This window comes from Maylandia zebra, linkage group LG11, assembly GCF_041146795.1.
Source record: "Maylandia zebra isolate NMK-2024a linkage group LG11, Mzebra_GT3a, whole genome shotgun sequence".
NCBI lineage: Eukaryota > Metazoa > Chordata > Actinopteri > Cichliformes > Cichlidae > Maylandia > Maylandia zebra.
Window position 1 is genome coordinate 21165391 of NC_135177.1, and position 20618 is coordinate 21186008.

Sequence of the window (20618 nt, forward strand, 5' to 3'; positions counted from 1 at the left end):
CCCAGACCATTACACTATCACCACCTTGTTTAACTGTTGATATGATGCTTTTTTAATTAAGTGTTTTATGCAGTTTAGTTTTATGCAGTTAGTTTTATGCAGAGGTAACCAGACTCAACCCTTCCAGAAAGTTAAATTTTTGTCTTGAGGATCATCAAGATTGATGTAAAATGACTTTATTTACACTGGCATCCCGAAGATCTTTGTCTAACATTAAAATTAGTTTGATGATCTGAAAGATTTAAGTGTGAAGATATACAAAAAACTAAGAAACCAGGAAGGGGGGAATACTTTTTCAGAGGACTGTATGCATAAGAGAGCTTTACTTGGTACGGGGTCATTTTGAATTACTGTTTGTGTGATTGTAAGTCTTACTGAGAGGATATAAAGCGAACAGGATGATGAGTCCAGGCATTTGGTGTGCTCTTTGATTTTTGTGATCATGCGTTCTTGTGCCATCTGATATTGAGTCTGTAATCCAATCATGGAGGGAGAGAGTGTAATCCATCTTAATCCCACATTCAGAGAGAGAGGGAGAGGGAGAGAGGGAGAAACCTAGGATAGGGTGGGTCATTAAGAGAGAGAAAAACAGCTGAAGGACAGCAGTAATCTCTGAATGCTTCACAACAGCAACACAGGTTTTTAATAGCTAGACAACAACACTGCTGCAGAACTTGTCTGCTTTAGACTCGGTGTTCAGTGTTTTACTGTAATTCGGCCTGTCTCTCTCATCTGATCTGGTCCCGTCTGACAGCTGCCTTCCTGTGTCCTGAACCCTTGTTGTCAGGGTTACCTCTCCACGGAGACGCACTCTCAAAGGTAGGGGAGGGCTTCAAAGGAGAGGAGACCCTCACCTTTATGGTGTTAAGAGTGAGGATGTGGCAGAGATAGGACGGCAGGTTGCCCGTGGAGGAAAGAGTGGAGTCAAAACCTGCAGAAAGAAGGAAGTAGGAGTTGGTTGAAGTGAAAGTTGACATCTGAGGTAAGATAAAAAGAAAAGAAACAAATGAGGAAACAAGACTGCTTCCTGCTTTACCCGTGTGTTGTTTAATCTGTTTAACTTTTTTTTTCTTTTTTTATTAGGATGGGCTATGATCTGGAGAGGTTTGTAGGTTACGTGAATGAGGGTCTACTGTGCTGTGTATGTCGAGATGTGCTGGAGCGCCCCCTCCAGGCACCCTGTGAACATGCTTACTGCAGCTCCTGCATCAGCACCTGGCTGGTCCATCACCACTCCTGTCCTGAGGACAGACTGCCACTGGATGTGGGTAGCCTCAAACCACTGTACAGGTCAGTCTCCGTCTCCTGCAGTTGTGCTCCTTGCTTCACTTCCTCGTAATCATGCACTCTTAAGTTTTGCAGATAAGTTTTCATGCAAGTCAGTAGCGTTATAACAGTATGCTGCTTTTCTCACTCTAAGAGTTTCTGTCTGTGTTGGTTTGATTTGCAGGTACATGCGTAATGATCTGAACCGTCTGCAGATCCGCTGTGTGAATGCAGCACAGGGGTGTGAGGTGGTCTGCTCCCTGGAGAGCCTCCACTCACACGAGGACGAGTGTGAATTTGCCTTCATATCCTGCGCTAACACAGGTACATGACAACATCACACCGGACAAAACACTATTCATGCAGTGTGTTTTTATAAGTCTTTATGACAGTAAAAGTCAAACTGCAATCCTCATGGATGTGTATGTTACAACTGTAATGTGACACGTCTGTGGGGGTGAACAACAGGTGGGCCCTGTTGTTGTCTTGGCTACCCCAGGAACAGGTGCACTTTTAGGACTGAAAGCTCCCACAAGCCTCACACAGAGAGCACTGTGTGAGAGTCGGCTTTCATTCATTCTTTAATGAGTGATTTTTAGGTCTGTTTGAAACATGTACATGCAAGTGTGCGCTTTTGTGCTCACCATGTGTTTGTGACCCGTGTTTGGCAGGTGGAGAGTACATATGTTACCACTGTGGTAGGTTGAATCACATGCGGTGTGTGTGCATGCGGTGTGCAGTTTAAGTCACTAAAATCACCTGAAATTTCTGCTGTTGTGTGACTGCAGTGATCTGTGACTACATTGTAGATTTAATAACTCTACTTTAGATACACAAAGTGTTTACAAAGTACATTTTTGGTGGTGTTAGTAGATTATCTCCTCTTTGTACACACAGATGATTTTTATGGAAAAATTCGTGCCTGCAAATAAATTTCATCTTTGTGGAGATGCTTTAGAAGCCTGTCTTATACACTGATAACGTGGTGGTTCCATGCGAGGCCTTTGCACCCTTGTGACTTTTCCCTCTCAGGCTGTCCCGTGCAGGTCGAGAGGCGGGGCTTGGAGGCTCACCTGTCAGAATGTAGCTTTCGCAGCAGGGAGTGTCCTAATGGTTGCGGCCACACGCTGCTCTCCATTGACCAGACACAACATAACTGTGTAGCGGAGCTGCGCACTGAGGTGGAGATGCTCAGGTAAGCTCTTCTGTGCTCTCTTCTAAGCCTGAACTCAGAGGTAACACCACCATCATGACTTGGTCTCATTAAATGTCAACTGTAGGGTGGAGATGCTGTGCAAGGTGGAAGAGGTGAGACGAGAGATGGAGTCTCGGCTGGACTCGCAGAGGAGACACATGGTGCAGAAAGAGTCTCAGCTGAAGAACGAGGTGGAGGAGCTCAAGGTAAAATGTCCTGTTACCACATAAATGCAACAGAAGATAGTACTAAAGCACAGATTTGTGACCATGGGATACATTTACTATGAAAGTACAATGCAGTGTTTTGCAAATCATTTAAAAAATGCTGAAAGTTTAAAGGCAAAATGCTTTTAGAAGTCTGAACTGTGTGAATGTCATCTTAGCATTCAGACTTTTTTGCTCGGGTGCCATATTTTTTAAAAACAGTGAGAACTGTTTTTTTCACTGTCCTTTTGAAATAAGCAAGGCCTGAAAATTATATCTGATTCCTCACACTGCAGGACACCTTCTCAGGCCCATAAATGGTGGCAGTTTACAGATCTTTTTTAAGTCCATAAAATCACAATAAAAAAAAAAGAAAAGAAAGTACACTTATCGGTCATTTAAAAAATAATCTGGTTCGTAGCAGGTTCTAAAATTAATAAATACAACCTCAGGTGAACCACACAGCTAAATGACATATCACATAACAAAACTAAGCCAGAATGCAGAAGCAGTGTATGTACAGTTTTACTGGATACAAAGGATTTAAGAGGGAATTGAAGCCACGTGCCGATAATCAAATGCACTTAACTGGCATGACAATCTCTAAAGAAGCAGGCAGTTTGCTGTTTTGGAGCATTAAGATGTGTGTTAAGACAATGCCAATGAGGCTTAACATCAGTAATGATATTAACAATCTGGGAAAGGTTATACGGTCATTTCCAAACTGTTTGATTATACAGCAAGGAAGATTATTTACAAGCAGAAAACACTCAAGACAGTTGCCAGTTTTCCCAGGAGTGGATATCCCAGTGTCAGACTGTGCAGTGCTGAGAGAAACTGTAAAAAAAAAACAAAAAAAACCAAACTACCTCCAGACTCTACATGCCACAACTTATTAAAAGTTGAAGTTCATGACAGCACAATTAAGTATGGCGTGTTTGGAAGGGTTGCAGGAGAAAGCATCTTCTCTTTAAAAAGAACATGGCAGCACAGCTTAAGTTTGCAAAGATGCATTTGAACAAAGAGTTCTGGGACAATGTTGTCTGGACAGATGAGGTGAATATTTGGAAGTCAAACACAATCAAAACAAACACGTCACACCAACTGAGAAGCACGGTGGTGGTGGGGTGATGATTTGGGCTGGATTTGTATTCACTGGAATACACAATGTAATCATTGAGTTAACCGTGAACTCCTCTGTATACTAAATTGTTCTAGAGTCAAATGCGAGGACATCTGTCCAGGAGCTAAAGCCTGGCTGAAATTGGCATCACACATAAAACTACTCTATTGCTTCACGTCATATCCTGTCTGTGCAGGGTCAGCTATCCCGTGTGATGTGTGACATGCGTGCACTGCTAGGTGCAGAGCGTTTGAGGAGACAAGAGCTGGCAGAGGCAGAGCTGGAGAAAAGAGAACTGCTACAGGTCCTCAGAGACCTGCAGCCCACCAGGAGCCAGAATCCCACTGAACAGGCAGCCAGGGACCAGCATCAGGGAGAGGTGCAGACATCAGGCTGGGAACTCCACACCGAGCCAACCAGACATCAACAGAGAGAGGCTTCTTCACATGCCTCCAGTCTGTCACTGCATTCAGCCCAGGCTTCACATGCATCAGGCCCACCCCCATCACCACAGCTGGGTGAGGTAGGGCGCAAGGGTGGGACCCGGAGTCTGACCTTGGACTGCATTAAAAAGAAGAGCAGGGAGGTGACAGTGATCTGAAAAAGCTGCAATATATGAAATCTTTATTTTTGTATTATTTAGCAACAAAATTAGGGTTTGGGTAAAACATGTTACAAAAGAAAGGTTTTGCTACGCTGTGTTTTTAATGCTTAAAGATCAGCTCTTTGTGTGTTGGATTTTTGAACCACCTGACGTCATTTTAAGTGTATCGTCAGTGAGCTTCAAGAAGTTGGAATCCCCAAACGTATATTTTTTTTTTTACACCTGAGGTTAACCACATAACGATTCAGCGTGAGTTTTTGTGAAATGTAAAAAAATAGACAAGTTTAAAAAAATATATGTTGAATTCATTTTTTCAATGGGAGAGAACGTTCAATAAAAACGGAATTTTCAAAAAATATGAATTTTCTGGCAATTATTTCATGGTTTCGACTTTTAAGGGTTAACGGTCACATATTCCACCTGTTTAAGATATATTAATGTTAGTCCCACATGACCACATAGTTCAAGTTTCCATAATATCCCATAATACCAACCGTGTCTGTATACCACTGGTTTTGTGCTCCTTTTCGAACAGTTTCAGGGTTTGCGAATGAGATCAGCCTTAGAAATAAAAAAAATCACCACCAACAACAAAAAAACGGGAAAAATGCAGCAGCTGCAGCCGTTGCAAACACAGTGATAGACAGCACAAGAGGGATCGCATTTTTAAACATTTTATCTGAGAACCACAGACGATTTATTTATTTGACATTCCCTTAAAACACACACAAAGGCCTCATTTTGCTATCACTTTTATTTTCTGAATACAGCTAATAATAACAAAACTGAAAACATCAACACAGTCTGTACATTATTTGTGACAACATCATACCACCACGTTTCCATGGAGACAGCATATATAATATCCTGATTGGCGCTTCTGTTGCCGTGAGAGGCTGCAGTCATTGTCCAGGAGGATTTACCTGGTGAAGGAGCGAACATGTCTGCCCCTCCCACCTCCGCTCCCTCCTCCACCGCTGAACTTGCTCCCCTGAGATCCTCTTCCCCCTCCACCGCCTCCACCGACGCCTCCCCCGGCACCACCGCCACCTCCTCCGCCGCTAATCCACGACAGGCCAGTACCTCCTCTGCCGCGTGGAGCTCGATCCCGAAGAGCCAGCCGATACGCACCTGAAGTGTGGAACGAGTGAATCAAACTTTTTTTTCCCCCTATAACACCTTTAATACAGGTCAAAGCGATAAAAAAGTAAAACAAATGCAATAAAACAGAACATAAAAGACTGAAAAAGAGAGCGGTATAAAATGTAAAACTGTGTGTGTGGTCCTTACTTGCAGGGGATTGCCGAGAAGGCAGTGGCCCTCGAGTGAAGTTGCTCTGTCCTCCGCGGGGTTCACTGTAGGTCCCTCTGTGAGTAACAGCTGGAACCTGACCGCTCCACGATGACCCTCGGCCTCCTTCTCTCCGAGTGTAGTTTCCTACAGAACGGGGGAAAAAAGGGGGGGATTTGTCACCCTCTGCTGGACAATTGATGTATTTTAGTTGCAGTTTGTGCAGGGCTAAACGAAACACAGTATTTCCCAGGATAATGACCAGGATTCCCTGCTGTGTGCTGCATGTAATGATGAGGCAACTATGACAATGTCCTGGCAACTATGAGACTCGTGCGTATCTGATAGTACATACCTGACAGCAGTACACCTTTAGGCTGTGGTGGAGTGAAAAAGCGAGTCTGGCTGTGGAAAGTAGCTCTGCCTCTGTTACCAGTGAACAGCCCTCTGGTGGGAGGTTTGGGGGCGCTTTTTGGAGGTCGTTTAGGAGGCAGAAGCCCTAGAGGGGTCGTAATGTCTTTAAACTCCGCTGCAACAAAGTCATCCACGTGCATGCTGGGAGGACGGGAAGTATTCTGTTTGCGCAGGCGGAAGATATCATGCGGTCGGGAGACATTCTGCCCAAACCCTCCTCGACCTCCTCGGCCACGAGGAGCAGCCATGATGTGAGCTCTCTTTGCAGGCTCGACGTAGTCAGACTTCCCACTGCAGAGACAAACACAAGATGACACCATGAAACTGATCTTAAACTAGATTCTGTGCGAATAAAAATATATAGAAATCACAATGACGCTGTACCTAGACGTAATGAACGTCTCATGCTTGTGTTTGCCCAGCCGGAAGCCTTTCGTAGGTTTTGTGTGACCCGGAGAGGACGGCTCAGACAAGAAGGAGCGCTCCAGCTCCGCCTTCAGGTCCAGTTCTGGACAACACTCCTGAGCCAGACCCACCAGATCCACCTTCACCTGCCACACAGACAAAAAGGTAATCATACATATTATATAGAAAACATAAACAGACCATGTAATGTTGTTGCTTGTGGTATTTCCAAATTCCTTACAAGCCAGAGAAGCAAAGAACCTCAACTTAAAAAAATCCTTTAAATCCCTTAAAGATAGAGAAGCAAAGAACGTTTACTTAAAAAAGAAGAGGAAGAACATAGCACTGAACAGAAAGCACTTAAAATATGTGAGAGGACTCTAAGAAGTGGATAGTAGATAAATATAAATATCCAAAATATAGGACTCATCCTATTGAATCTTCCTGTCATAGTAGTCATTTTACATCCATCCCATCCTCTTCTGCTTATCTTGGGTCACGAACCCAGAGAAACTCAGACCTCGCTCTCCCCAGCCACTCCCTCCAGCTTATCGAGGAGTTCCCTCGCCAGACCAGGTAAGACATGCCCAGAACACCTCACCCAGAAGGCGCCCAGGAGGCATCCTCGTCAGATGCCCAAACCCCCTGGACTGGCTCCCTTAGATGTGGAGGAGTAGCAGCTCCAGTCGGAGCGCCTCTCAAACAACTGCACTCCCTATCACTCACCCCATCACTAAGGGAGGGGCCAGCCACAACAACTGCAATTTTGTAGTTACACCCATATGGTGCACAGTGAATCAAATACTTTTTTACAGACCATGATGCTCCCACTAAGCTAACACGGTAACAGCAACAAATATTTCTTTTTGACTCGATATACCAGAGTTTCAGTAGCAGAAAAGGATTCATAACTGCTGGTGATGTGAAAAAATTCTACATCAACAAAGATCAAGTAAAAAAAAAAAAAAAAAAGCAATAATACAAAAACGCATAAAACCGTGAATAAAACAGAAGCTGTAATCAAATTTTCATCCAAAAATGATTAACCATAAATGTGCACGCCAAACATAAGCTCTAGAGATTCTTGGAAATGTACACACACACACACACACACACACACACACACACACACACACACACACACTTACCATATCAAGGTCTGTTTCAATGTCATCAGTCTGGAACGGAGAGAACCACAGAGCCTTCAGCTGCTCATCCAGAGCTTCAGACAGAATGAAAACCGTCCTACAGACAATAAAGGCCCAGGGCAATGATCAGTTTACCGTTCCCATTAATTTTTCACATGGCTCATGTGTAAGTGGTTGTTGTTATGAATATCTGATTCAATCAATCTGTCACCGCAAACTGCGATCCTCCCTCGCTCCAGCTGTATAAGCTTCACAACTCGAAGTGATGAGGATAAAATGATTCAGTATTAATACGTCACGCGGAGGACCAACCTGTGATTAAACTGGGCCCCGAGTGTTTCTGGTGCTGGCAGAGTGGGCTCGGTGTCAGCTGCAGGAGGCGTGTTTGTGGCCGCCTGCAACGTCTGCCTCAGAGCAATCACGTTCTCCAACATGGTCTCCAGGGAATCGTCATCTGTACATAGTTTCTAAAGACATAGACAAAAGCATTGAAAGTTTGAGGTCAAGGCAGCCCGGACCTTTATTTTGATAAACACAATGTACTTGTGTGCATCTTTCATACCGCTATCTGTTTTTCCAAAGCAGGTATTGGATGTGACTCTGACTCCTCCCACTGGAGCAGAGCTTTCATTTCAGAGCCCGACAGCAACCGTGGAGGAACAAAAGCAGGATCCTCGCTCGAGCCGTGACCCTCTTCAGCACACTGGATTAAAACGAGGACAGGTACAGAATGAAGAGCAAATATGATTGGAGATAAGCTGGAAAAAGCTTGAGAAAAGAAGCGATTATCAGAAGGACAAGACAAAATATGCAATGAAAAAGCCTTTCCTTTATGCAGAGCCAGTCATTTCTGTGAGGTGATGCATTATTAATAGAGCTTTTTAAAAGCGGCTGCAGAAGGAAACTCTTAGAAAAGGAAAACTAAATTACTAGCATGAACACGTAAGGACAAGGAGGAATGCTTTCAAAGAAGCGACGTCCTTGCTGTAGTCTCTTTTGTAGTCTTTTGTCCAAATATTTTTCACAGAAGTAACACTTACTTAAAAAAAATGATGCTGCTTACACTTCTGATTAAACACCAACCGACTCTGATCGGCTCCTCTTTATGACTCCGTCTCTAAAGAGGATTGTTTGTTTGCTTTTATTGTTCAGGGCTCCTCCAGACTAATCATTTAGCTGTACGTATTCCTTCAGTGCTTCATTTGTTTTTTTGAAAAACTGCTCTGTTCTCAAACAGATTACCTTTAATTTAATGCTGAGCCTTTCTTCTGTTTTTATTGTCAAATATACAGTTTTATTTATTATGTTGTGATTTGTGTTTGCTGTATTGCTTTGTTCTCTGCTAGTTTAAAGGGACAGGATCCTGATTTTAATGATCATCTAAGCAGTACTTACCATTGGTTCTGTGTGGAGGATCTGCCTGAGAAAGTCGAGCAGAGATGAGAGCAGATCTGCTGAGTCTTTGTTGAAGGACAACACCAGCCTCTTCAGCAGCGAGCACAGCCCAGCGCCATGTTTCTTCAGAGCACTGAAACAGAGATAATCAGAGGTAATCAACGTCTCCTTTAACTAAGACAAAGGCACAGTGTGCCGTAGCAACATGGCAGGGTGGTATTGGTGGGGAAGCAGTTACGCCAAATAAACAAGAAAAGGTTCTTGTTTACACTTTGAGGTGGTAGAGTCCGTAGTCGTGCTCTGTGAGGAATGTCAAAGTCCTGATGCAGGTGAGGAGGAGGGGCACGCTGCTCTCTGCGTTCCCCAAAACCTCCAACAGAGAACTGCACACCGATGACATCATCTCTCGTCCCGGAAGTGCATTGGCCAGCTGCTCAGCCTCTGACACACAGCTTTCACCAGGTGGAGACACCACGAGAGAAATGTCCTGGTGAAGACAGTTTTACAGTTTTTAGTATTTTTCCATTAAAAGATTTTTTTTCTTTTTTAAATTTGTGTACTTCCAGCTTTACCTGGTCACACAGTGACTGTAATATTGTCCCCACTAGTACACTGCACTGCTGCTGATGTATGGAGTGATCCGTTGGAGGAACCAACAGAGACAACAACAAGGGGAACAGGTCGGCCAGCTGTTCATCTCCAGAAACTGACCCGGACAGCAGATGCAGTGTTGCACTCTTACAGGCTCTCTGAGACACCAGAGTATCCATCAAAGAAAGGAGCCGCAGGACCTGGGCCCAGGAGACGCTTTTTCCCTCTGCCCTGCAAGTAACAGGTTACAGACATTTGAAATATGATTTACAGGAAAAAACACAGACGCTATGTTGATGTGTGAGTTTGTGCATCCTTCACTCACGGCTGCAGCTCCTCCAGCAGGAGCTCCAGCAGGGTCTTCATGATGTGTGTTGCAGTGGGTGAAGACAAGTCTGCCAGCTGAACGCACACTCTCCTGAGTATGGCCAGGAGAGGAGGGCAGGTGGTGGTGCACACACATTTGAATGCCTCGGAAAACACTTTCCACTGTGCGCGAATGTGCATGCTCCACAGCTTCCTTGTGTTTAAGGCTACAGCCACATCTTGGACTGATGTCACCTGTGGAGCCAAAGGCCTTCTAATATTAATGTGTGTATGAAGACAAGAATATCAGAGCAGGTTAAAGCGCAGGATAGAGAGAGTTACCTGAGTGCTATGCATTGGCAGTGGAAGAGGCAGAAGCTCAGACAGCAGTGTCAGACCAGAGAAAAGGCCTTCAGAAGCTTTGAGAAGTGAGCTCAAAACCTCCTTTAGCATCAGAGACCACGTGTTGCTGGCCAGAGTCTCTTCTGTATGGGTCACCTGTAGCATGACACAAACATGGTGTCTCTTAAAAATCTCAACTGAAGCCCCATTTAGTATCAAAACTGTTATCTGATGCCGCACACACCTCCTCATTAACACCCTGCGTAAAGGTGAGCAGGACGTCAACAATGAGCACTTGCACTCTGGTCTCCTCCCCATCAAGACGCCCAGAAGCAGGAATGGAGCACACTATCATGTGAAGCGTCACCAACACGCTGGCCACGCGAGTGTCCCTGAACTGGAAAGCTCCGCCGCGCAGCAGCTCGGTGAGCATGGTGCGAAGCAACCGCAGCGTGCTGATACATATACTGAGGATCATGCAGCGCTGCGGCGTCGGACCCATGTGCCCGTGCACGCGCCACGGCTGCAGTAACACGCTGCATAGCTTCTGCAGGACACGCACACACGTATCGAGACCCTCCCCAGAGAAAAGCTGGACTCCTGCAAGGCTCCACTTCAGATCCCTCTGCTGACCTGTGGAGTGGAGAAGGAGCTGCTGAAAAACCATCTAATCTAATCTCAACATAAAGTGAAAACTATAAAAAAGCAAACAGAATAAAAACAAAGTCATATTTGGGGTCAAAGTTTGGTTGGGGTCCTTACCTTCTACAGCAGGAGGTGGGCAGGCGATGTGACAGAGGACCCTCAGAGCAGTGACCAGCCCGGTTCCCTCAGCAGTTAACACATTTTCTACATTCTGGAGTCAAAAGAAAACCATGTTCAGGATGACAAACCGCTTTGAAAAATACATCACAGAGCACTTCAGTGAAGAGTTGTTAACTTTTTTTATCCCCCTGGATTTTTCTGTGGATTTCAGAGATGTGAGTCAGCTTACCAGCTGGTGTAGATGCTTATAAGCCAAAAAACATTTCATTTACTTTACCTTGCAGAGTGTTTAATGAGTGAGAGCTCTGTACCTGTTTGATATAGTCGATAAGGGTGGGAATGCTGCCAATCTCAAAGCGAAGCTTCTCCACTGGCTCCAACCATTTACTGAGCTCTAAAGAAACGCACACACAAAGACACTCAAACAATTAAAACTGTCTTATATAGAATGCAGAATGCAATGATTTGCAAAGCAAATCTCATAAACGCACATTTTATTCTCCTCCCGAGGGCATATGTGAGGGTAGAAACCAATGAGCTTGATTTCATTTTGGAGAAAATCGGATCAAGATCACAAAAAATGTAAACAATATACTAAGGCTTGGGGGACATCGTTGAGACATGTTTACTGTGTAACATCCCCTCTTTTAACAGCAGTCCATAATCTTGAAACTGATGAGCCCAGCCGTTGTCCGAGTCGTGTTTGACATAAGATTTTAGCAGCTCAACAGCACCGAGTTTTCTGTGCGGCGTTTTAGGTTTCATGATGCTACAAATGTTCTAATTTGGTGAGAAGTCTGGACTGGAGAGAGGACCGTTCAGCACCAAGACTCTGCTCCTATGAAGCCATGCTGCTGTAACAGATGCAGCAAACAGTTTGGCATCGTCTTGCTGAAAAATGAAAGGCACTCCCTGAAAAAGAAATCATCTGGGTGGGAGCATGCATGCATGGTACCTTTCCTGATGTGTAAGCTGACATACCATAAGAGATGGAAGCGAGTACTGAGCACTGACAACAAGCTAGATGATCTCTTCAGTCTGGAGAGCATGGTGTCCGTGTTTTCCACTTTACCTCTGTACATTTTAAACAAACTTTGGCCCAGAGGAGACAGCAGTGTTTCTGGATCATGTTCACAAAGGGCTTCTTCACTGCATGACAGAGCTTTAACCTGCATGGTGAAATGTGTTTACATTTCTGGAAGCCTTCATGAGCCCATGAAGTGATTTCAATGACAGAATCGTGCCTGTTTTTAATGCAGTGCCACCTGAGATCAGCGGCAGCGATACTGATTTTCTTGCGCTCAGATATTTCTCCAGATTCTTGGAATCATTTAAAGATGAGACAGTCAAATTCTTTACAATTTACATGTTTTTGCAGACCAATTCTTACTTCTAAGAAACTCAGCCTGTCTAAGATGCGTTTTTTATACCCACTCATGTTACTGACCTGTTGCCAGGTAACCTAATTAGCTGCAAAATGTTCCTACAGCTGTTTCTCTTACTTTTCCAGTCTTTTGTTTCCCTCTCCCATTTTTTTTTAAACATGCAGCATCCCAAATATATTTGAGCTGGCACTTAAATATAGTTGTGACATTGATGAGAATTACCCTGTAACTTGGCATTGGTGTCATCAGCCTTGGCTATAGAGAGCAGCGGAGCGGCATATTGTTCCATCATCCGCAGCTCATTAGAATTCTGCACCACCAGTAAGACCAGCATGCAGGCGTAGTTATATGTCACCGCTTTGCGAGCCTTCCCCTCACTAACAGAGGAAGAGAGACAAAAAAACATGAATTTATACTGAAGTCAAATCAGAGAACAAGAAAAAAGGTTGGGGAGAAGAAATGGTAGGGAATAACAAGTGTACCCCTGTCCGTCCTTGCTGTGGTGCTGGAGCAGCGTGACCAGACAGGAAAGGTTGTTATCCAGGCTGAAAACATGAGCTACGGCGCTGCGTCCAGTCTGCGTAAAGGTCATCAGGTAAAGCGCATGGAGCGTGCCCAGTATATCTGGATTGTCACCTTCATCTAGGCCTGCACCACCGTCTCCTCCTGTAGCCACATGGCTCATGAGTTCTGACACGCCTTGCAGAGCATGCAGGGCCTGTATCAGCCACACGCCAAAGCCCTCTTCACCGCACCCTGGCCCAATCAGACCCGCTTCTCCCCCAGTACACATGCTCTCCTCTGCCTCGGACTCTGCCATCGACGCCAGGAGGCGCAACAGCAGGTTGGTGGGTGTGGGCTGGGCGAGAAGGAAGAGCAGACCCGACTGGGTGAGCGACAGGAAGCGCAGAAGCTCTCTGACAGCTTGAGTGACCCCAAGATGGCCGGCTGCAGCAGCTGCTGACAACACCACCGTTGTGCTCTCCAGAAAATGACATGCATGCATATACCTGAAAGAGGTCCAGGGCAAAAATACACATGTATTAATGTGTCTAAATTATATTTAAATTTATGCTACACTGTGATGCTTATGTCTTAGTATGTACCTATACAGTGATGGGTAGGGGTTGTCCCTCTCCTGTGGCCCTGTAATTCTAGCAGTAGTGGGGAAGGCTTTCCCAGGAGGTTGCACCATGCAATGAGGGGCTGTTTCTAGCAGGTGATGTAGCTCTTCCAAAGCACCTGCCAACCTATCGAGCTCTGCCTCACTCAGAGCGGTGGAGCTTAGCGAAGGCTCCTCTTCCATAGGGCTCTCTGCATCATCCATCTCCTCCTGAGGATGATGGCCAGGCAGGATTACCACAAAAACATTCTCAGCCACTGAAACATATATGAAAGTGTGGGTGTGAATGGGTGTTGTTACCTGTTGTGGTTCACTCAATGCAGCTGCTGCATGCTGTAGGTCAACCAGCACCTCATACATGTGGCTTTTCTGTAATATAGCATTTCCAGCTGTTATGACCCTCACCGTTTCCTCATGCAGGAACAGCTGGACCAGACGCTGTGAAGCAGGATAAAGTATAGATGGTCAGACTTGATCAGTCAGAGGAATTATTTCAGACACAATCATCTTAATTTAGATGTGCATAATTTAAAGCTGGTTTAATATTCAATTTATTCTCTAGAAACCAACAAGAACATCTGTATATGATGGAAATAAAAGTAGATGAATGATGATTGGATATTTCTTGCTAACCTGGTAGCCACTCTTCTCTGAATTTCCTGCATGTAGGAAGGCCTCCACCCCTGCAGGAGCGCTGATCAGAGCATCCAAAGCTCTTAGGATACTCAGCTTCAGTGTGGAGGAGACGTGGTCTGTATGGAGCAGCTCCAGCAGCACATTCAGAACCCCTTCATGCAGCAGCATCGTGAGACCCTGAGGACACTCTGCCAGGTATGAAGCTAGCTTAGCACCAGCCTTCAGCTGTCTGAGGTTAAGGGCAATGGGCTGTTTGAGAGCAACCTCCATACTGAGAGCTTGGAGAGTCCACTGGACTAAAACTCTAACAGAGTCCTCTATCTCTCCCTCTCCCCTTTTAACTAAATAAGCCAACCCTTTGGCCAGAAGTCCAGGAGCCTCTTCCAGAGCACTGACCCATCGTGCATCTCTGTCATCACCAATACTAGCTAAGAGTTCTTTCAGCTGAGCCACAGCCTCAGCTTCCTCTCCTCCTGCTGGTCCTTCTGCTCCACCTGCCTCCTTGGGCTCCTCCACAGTGGCCTTCTCAAACTGTATATCAAAGCGAGTTTTGTATGGAGGCGTGAAGTAGAGCAAGGGTCGGAGTTCTCGTTCATATGGGTCGTACTGGACCGGTGGAACAGATGCAAGATCCTCAGGAGTGTAGTCCATGTCAAAGTTCTGCAACTTGAAGCTGCCGTTATCCAGATCGTCCTCATCGCTGGAAATCTGTTCATAGCCATCATTATCTATAAGAAGGTGGAAAGGTTGTTTAGGAGGGAGTTTATTCACTGTAAAAGCATTATAAAAATGCATCATCTGTTTCATAATAATGTATATAAAACCGAGTGAGAATAAGGAGGCCAGCGGAAACTATATAGTCCCTCTCATACAGAGCTGCATACACTCACAAACCTGGCACCACCTGGCAGCATCACTCACAACATGCAGGGTTAGTTTTGCATGCATGACAGAAACTCAGCGACGGCTGTGAGGACGTGTCAGGAAGACATCCACATGTCGGCTTATGAAGTCTAACCATAAGCCTTCAGAGCTGCCCTCAGGGGTGTTCTGAGAGTTTGCACCACCCAGCAGTTCGAGATGGATGCAGCATGCCAGAGCACACACTCTCTCACTCTCAGTCCCAAATGGACCCTGCTCCCGTGGACCCGAGATATCTGGCAACCACGAGCAGAGTTGATTTTCTAGAGGAGAAGCGTCCATTTGGGTTTGCAGACAATCCTACTCTTGCATAAGAACTCCCCTACCTTCCTCCATCTCCTCTTCCTCGTCCTCACCCTCATCCTCCTCCTCCTCTTCTTCATCCTCCTCCTCCGGCGCACTCCCCTCAGTCCGTGTATCTTCTTCCTCCTCCTGCTCCTCCTCTTCCTCCTCCTCCTCGGCCTCTTCTTCTTGTTCAGCATCCGAGTACGTCTCGTCAGCGGGCAGCGATCTTTCAGGCGACACGTTCTCCAGGTAGTCGTCACGGCCCTCGGTCGGCTCTTCCTTGGCCACGCCCACTGTAGATTTTACAACAACACACACGGCACACAAACATACAGAGTACAACCCATTTAATACCAAGAACTCATTAATAAATGATACTGTATCATTCTTATTGAGAATGTGTTACATTTCTTCTGCACAGCTATCTCCCCACTCTTACACTAACCAACAAATCTTATCACCCCATTGTTAAAGAGTCTGCACTGGCTTCCGGTTAAACTTGGGTATACGTTTAAAGTCTTGGTTCTTACTTTAACAGCCTTATGAGGTGAGGCCCCCACTTATACTGTCTATCCACCCCATTTTTCTAAGCAGGATTCTCAGGTCCGCAGATAGAGGCCTTCTAGTGATTCCACGTACCTTTCTGAAAACTACGGGGGATTCATAACCTCAGTGTCAAAACTGGAACAGCTTACAAATCTCTCTCCGCACCCTTGACTCTCTGGCCTTCTTTGAAAAACAGGTTAAAACCCATCTACTAAGAAGTTTGGTTTTGACATTGTTTATTTATTTATTTATTTTTCACCTCTCTAAAACACTTTGGTTCTGGTCTTACAAGGAGCTATATAAATAATTTACCTACTTACAATTTATCTTAGCGGGAGGAAGAACTGAGCGTAACTCTAAACAGAATGAGTTTTATATGACCTTATGTTTTCATATTTTTACATCATTTTTTAGTATGTGGAGAATTTTTCTATATAAAGAAACACTTTATTATTATTACTAATTACTGTCTCAGCAGCTAAAGCAATAGCCAAATACGTTTTTTAAAAGTGGCTGAAATAGTGAGATATATTATAGTTCATACCCGTCATTTGAACCTGCTCCTCATCATCATCATCCGGGGGTGGAGGACCAGGTGGGGTGCGAGGCCCTCTGGGTGCTGGTCTTGGTGGGCTGCCATTGTACTGGTCATCTTTTTCCCACTCTTAAAAGCACAATTTAAAGTAGGAAAATGTGGGAGAAGAAGAGATTTACAGGTTTGCAATCACTATTTTTTTCCTAGTCTTGGGGAGGTTTCTGCCCAATGAATGAATGTATTTCTCGTGACGGTCAGTTTTAAATCACCTTGTTTAAGGATCCTCTTGAGCCCGCTGGGCTGTTGAGGGGGTGGTGGTGGAGGGGGAGGAGGTGAGTCTTGGTCGTGTCCATGCGGCCGCTCCGCTGTCCCGTACACCGCAACAGTCAGAGTTGTGTACCAGCCACGCAACACTAGGCCATCTGTATTCACCTGCATGAACAAATCCATTTAATTATCCACGAATCAGCAGGGTGGGAAGAAGAATGAAAAAACCTACTCGTCCATGAATGACCATTTACCTTTCCGCTGGGTCTGAACACAATGGACTTGTTTTCATCATATTCCAAACTGAGGGCAGAAAGCAAGACAGAGCAGGTTAAAGCGAGAGTGCTGATATGAACCAGTGCTAAACTAACATATGTTTGTTCCTCATGAGTCTCTGTGTTTATTTTCAGCACGTGAGTTTAAACTAGCATATAATTGCTGTGTAGCTATGTCTAAAACACACATACACCCGCACCATGCTCTATATCGCACTCTGCCCTTACTTGCTTACTACTTCTAATAAAAGGCATTTACCTTTTTATGTGACAGGTCACATGACATGATGACCTCTTCTAAAATTATAATTATCTGGTTCAACTGGTCACAACATACTGACATATATGGTAGTTATTCCAAGCAGATACAGTAGTTTGAGGGTTTTACAAGTCAAACAGGTCTTAATCAGGCTTCATGTTAGATTGATTTCTTATCTAAGAAATGTTGTTCATAAATATTACATTCACATCTATTAAAAATTTGTAAGATACTATGAAAGCAATCACATTGGTTTGAAAAATCTCCTCCCAAACTTCCCAGTAGGGATAATAAGTCGGGTGTGTTATGTTTGCACAGTTTTTTTGTTCTTTTTTAATAACGCTGACACAATGGCCACCTTTAAGTACAGGCTTACGCTCTGGTGCTACTGCATACACCTGTGTCATTATGAGGTTAGAACAAAAATACTTGACTCAAACATTCCACCAATCACCTATTTCACTGAGACCTTGACATTTTTTCTGCTGCAGTGTGGGCACGGTTTCTGGAGAGACCAGTTGACCAAGCATAAGAACAAAGACACCTGAATATGGGAGCGTGCGTGAGAACAGGTCTCAGATGCTACCGTGACTGGTTCTACAGGTGAGACAGACTTTTTGAGATTGAACCAGGAAATGGAGAGGTAGAGAACGAGAAACGGTTTAAAAAACAAAACAGGAGAGGGGAGAGTGAAAATAATTCTCACCTGCCCAGTCTGTGGAAGGTGGGGCTGTTGGGTTTGGTAACATTATTGAAGAACAGCTCCAACTGGAAGGCATGAGGAGAAGTCTCTCTGGAAACAAAAAAAAAAAGAATCAGGACTCGAGTATCCAGAGGACCTTATAACTCTGAGTGACCCATCAACGATACGATGTGCGATTTGATATTAAACACTCAGTTGTAGCTACATTTGTAGGTACACAAATAGAATTTAATGCCTTTAATTCAACAAAAAACGGATCATAGTAGCTATGATAAAAGTAGCTTTTATGGCAGAACTTTGAACCAGATGTTACTTATACATCATGAGTTTCATGGATTTCCAGAAAATAAATGCACTTTATCATAATATCAATACTACCACAATGCATACCAATGCTAGAGGACTGTGCATTCTTGAGTCTGTTCATTGAGCTAAATTACATCACTCAGCAGGTTTGGGGGAAATTGAGACCTGTTCAACAATGGAGCTCAGGTGTCAAATGCACACACTTCTTTATTCACAGAAGCTTCTCCATTTCCCCCAGACACACACATTTATCTCAGGTATCCATAGCAAAAAACCAAACAAAAAAAACAGCGACCCCAAGACATCTCTAAAGGCAATATAGCAATAACACCGAAGGTTTTTTGCAACTCAAAACCAATTCAACGTTCGCTTTTCTTATATAATTCTGATTTCTAGTATTGGGACAAAGATGACACCATTGAGTATTGCCTCTTTTCCACTAGCACCTACTTGACTTTACCCAGTTTTCAGGGGTTTCCATTAAGTGGTAGTACCAGGTGCATTTTAGTACTTGGCCAGGGTACCAAACGACTTGAGTCGAGCTAAAAATCTGACACTAACAGACTGCATGTCATTGATTGGCCAGAGAATGATATCACTGGATGAGTCAGACGCCTTCAAAAGACTCAAACATGCCATTTTTAAAACTCAGCAACGATGGAAATGCAAACAAACCAACGCTGTGATCCAACAACGAGGTTCAGATATTTTTGTGCTAAAGGTAGCCAGAACACTGTTGTGTTTGTGGCAAGTACAAATGATATCAATCAACTTTCGGGCCACATTGCTATAACGGGCAATAAATGGCACTTTTCTATCCTAAACAGGAATTTATGCTTCAGCTGAAAACATACGCCATGACCTGACAGTTTTTGAATTTATTGGTGACAGAATAACAATTGTCACTTCAGCATGAGAAAAAATAACCATAGATATAAAGACTCAAAAATGTCAGCAAATTCCTGGAGGGAGATTACCAAAACTATCTGAATGGACTTAAGGGAAGGTATAAAGAAGTGGAACAACTACAGGGACAAAAGGTCCCACAAAAGGCTTTAAAAAACAAAACAAAGTCACATCATTTCATTTGTTTCTATCAGCTGGCAACACATATAAAACACCGGGACATCACTACAAGGTAATTAATATGTAATGCACCAGCGCAAGCGTCAATGCCAGCATTGACATCAGCCATTTATGTAGAGTGTTGTAAACTTTACAAAGATTCCCCATAGAAGTCTGAATCAGACTTGGCTCATGACTCAAAGTGCTTTAGCCTATGGCTTTAAGCACTTTCTCACTATCATGCACAAATCAATGGATTCATCTGAGGCAATCTGTGTTCTGAAATGAAACCTTATCAGTTCTATGCAGAAGTTAAAGGTTTCTCTGCACAATTCTGAGGTAAAATGGTCCACTGAGTCATGTAAAGCTCAGGTTGTGGTTTTGCTTTAGTAGAAGACTACATTGAAGAGGACGGTAGCCACACTGAAATGGTGTTTGCCTTTTAAAGGTACAGTCTCAAAATTAGTAAAAAGACAACAATATACATGCTGGCAACGCTATTAGAATTCGTTTGGCCTGACTGGGTGTAGCCAGTAAGATGCATGAGTGTGTTTTCAAGCAGGGATGGTGAATCTTACCCAAACGCTCTGCTGTCAGGTAGGTTACTATGAGCTTTGATCCCTGGAGGAATGACCCGCACCTCTGTGATCAGCACCCCGCAAGGAAACCGCACCACGTCTATGTTGGTTAACTGAAACAAAGGAGACATGATTGCTGATACAAACAATGATGAAATGTTTCATTTATAACCTACGCCTTCCGCATTAGTCACTTTTACTCCCGCTTCGAGGTAAACATGCTCCCTGACACTTTAAAGTTAGCATTAGCCACCTGGCTAACCACCAATCAAACTGTGCAAAGACACAAAAGACGGCAACTCTTTGAGCTACTAATGTATAAGGATTACATTCACATCAAACAAACGCGTTATGTATAAACGGGCAGCTGTGCAGTAATCGCTGCTTAAAACCAGGATAATGACATCACATAGCTGCTAAGGTTAGCTAACGGCGTTAGCCTGGAAGTTAAGCATCCTTCCTCAAAACTCCTGAACGCGCTTGAAACTAACTTTTAATGCAGGTGGTCATGGAGTAAACATAAAAGCGTGTGTTTAAGTGTTAAACAACACTACCTCTGCACTCTGATGCTTAAACGTATCCAGAAAAAGAAGCTCCGTTGAAGGGTCCCCCGCCATCGCTCCACTGCTATCGGCCGGGCCAGGGGTAAACTTCCGGATTAAAGTCAATACTTCCGGAGCAAGC

At 44.2% G+C, this 20618-nt stretch overlaps 2 protein-coding genes across 5 annotated transcripts; one reads left to right on the forward strand and one right to left on the reverse strand.

Annotated features, from left to right (window-relative positions):
- Window positions 1-577: 577 nt before the first annotated feature.
- rnf41l (ring finger protein 41, like) lies at window positions 578-4744 on the forward strand. Its single transcript, XM_004541364.3, has 6 exons — window positions 578-982; window positions 1084-1290; window positions 1451-1590; window positions 2299-2461; window positions 2547-2667; window positions 3987-4744. The coding sequence occupies exons 2-6, from the start codon at window positions 1085-1087 to the stop codon at window positions 4389-4391; spliced, it is 1035 nt and encodes a 344-aa protein (XP_004541421.1). The 5' UTR covers window positions 578-982; window position 1084; the 3' UTR covers window positions 4392-4744.
- Window positions 4745-5130: 386 nt separating this feature from the next.
- Window positions 5131-20618, reverse strand: virma (vir like m6A methyltransferase associated). Of its 4 annotated transcripts, none has more exons than XM_024799017.2 (27): window positions 20489-20618; window positions 19935-20047; window positions 17989-18075; window positions 17003-17051; window positions 16751-16913; window positions 16491-16610; window positions 15472-15693; window positions 14192-14922; window positions 13859-13996; window positions 13542-13768; window positions 12918-13445; window positions 12658-12812; window positions 11362-11444; window positions 11048-11141; window positions 10530-10918; window positions 10286-10441; window positions 9963-10198; window positions 9619-9868; window positions 9316-9533; window positions 9047-9179; window positions 8214-8354; window positions 7964-8118; window positions 7652-7748; window positions 6483-6649; window positions 6040-6389; window positions 5685-5831; window positions 5131-5573 (listed from the first exon to the last, which is right to left on the reverse strand). In XM_024799017.2, the coding sequence occupies exons 1-27, from the start codon at window positions 20549-20551 to the stop codon at window positions 5314-5316; spliced, it is 5472 nt and encodes a 1823-aa protein (XP_024654785.2). In that variant the 5' UTR covers window positions 20552-20618; the 3' UTR covers window positions 5131-5313. The 4 variants fall into 4 exon arrangements, with proteins under 4 accessions (XP_024654785.2, XP_076746100.1, XP_024654784.2 ...); XM_076889985.1 differs by having other exon boundaries at window positions 15442-15693; XM_024799016.2 differs by having other exon boundaries at window positions 5131-5525; window positions 13542-13996; window positions 15442-15693.

What these genes read in the sequence shown, in the direction of transcription:
- rnf41l (XM_004541364.3), top strand. Translation starts at nt 1,085, where the DNA reads ATGGGCTATGATCTGGAGAGGTTTGTAGGTTACGTGAATGAGGGTCTA. An exon ending in ACTGAGGTGGAGATGCTCAG is followed by an intron (nt 2,462 to 2,546) that starts GTAAGCTCTTCT and finishes TGTCAACTGTAG; the next exon opens with GGTGGAGATGCTGTGCAAGG. An exon ending in ACGAGGTGGAGGAGCTCAAG is followed by an intron (nt 2,668 to 3,986) that starts GTAAAATGTCCT and finishes CTGTCTGTGCAG; the next exon opens with GGTCAGCTATCCCGTGTGAT.
- virma (XM_024799015.2), bottom strand. Translation starts at nt 20,551, where the DNA reads ATGGCGGGGGACCCTTCAACGGAGCTTCTTTTTCTGGATACGTTTAAG. An exon ending in TTAAGCATCAGAGTGCAGAG is followed by an intron (nt 20,048 to 20,488) that starts GTAGTGTTGTTT and finishes CCTTTGTTTCAG; the next exon opens with TTAACCAACATAGACGTGGT. An exon ending in GGGGCCCAGTTTAATCACAG is followed by an intron (nt 7,749 to 7,963) that starts GTTGGTCCTCCG and finishes TATTGTCTGTAG; the next exon opens with GACGGTTTTCATTCTGTCTG.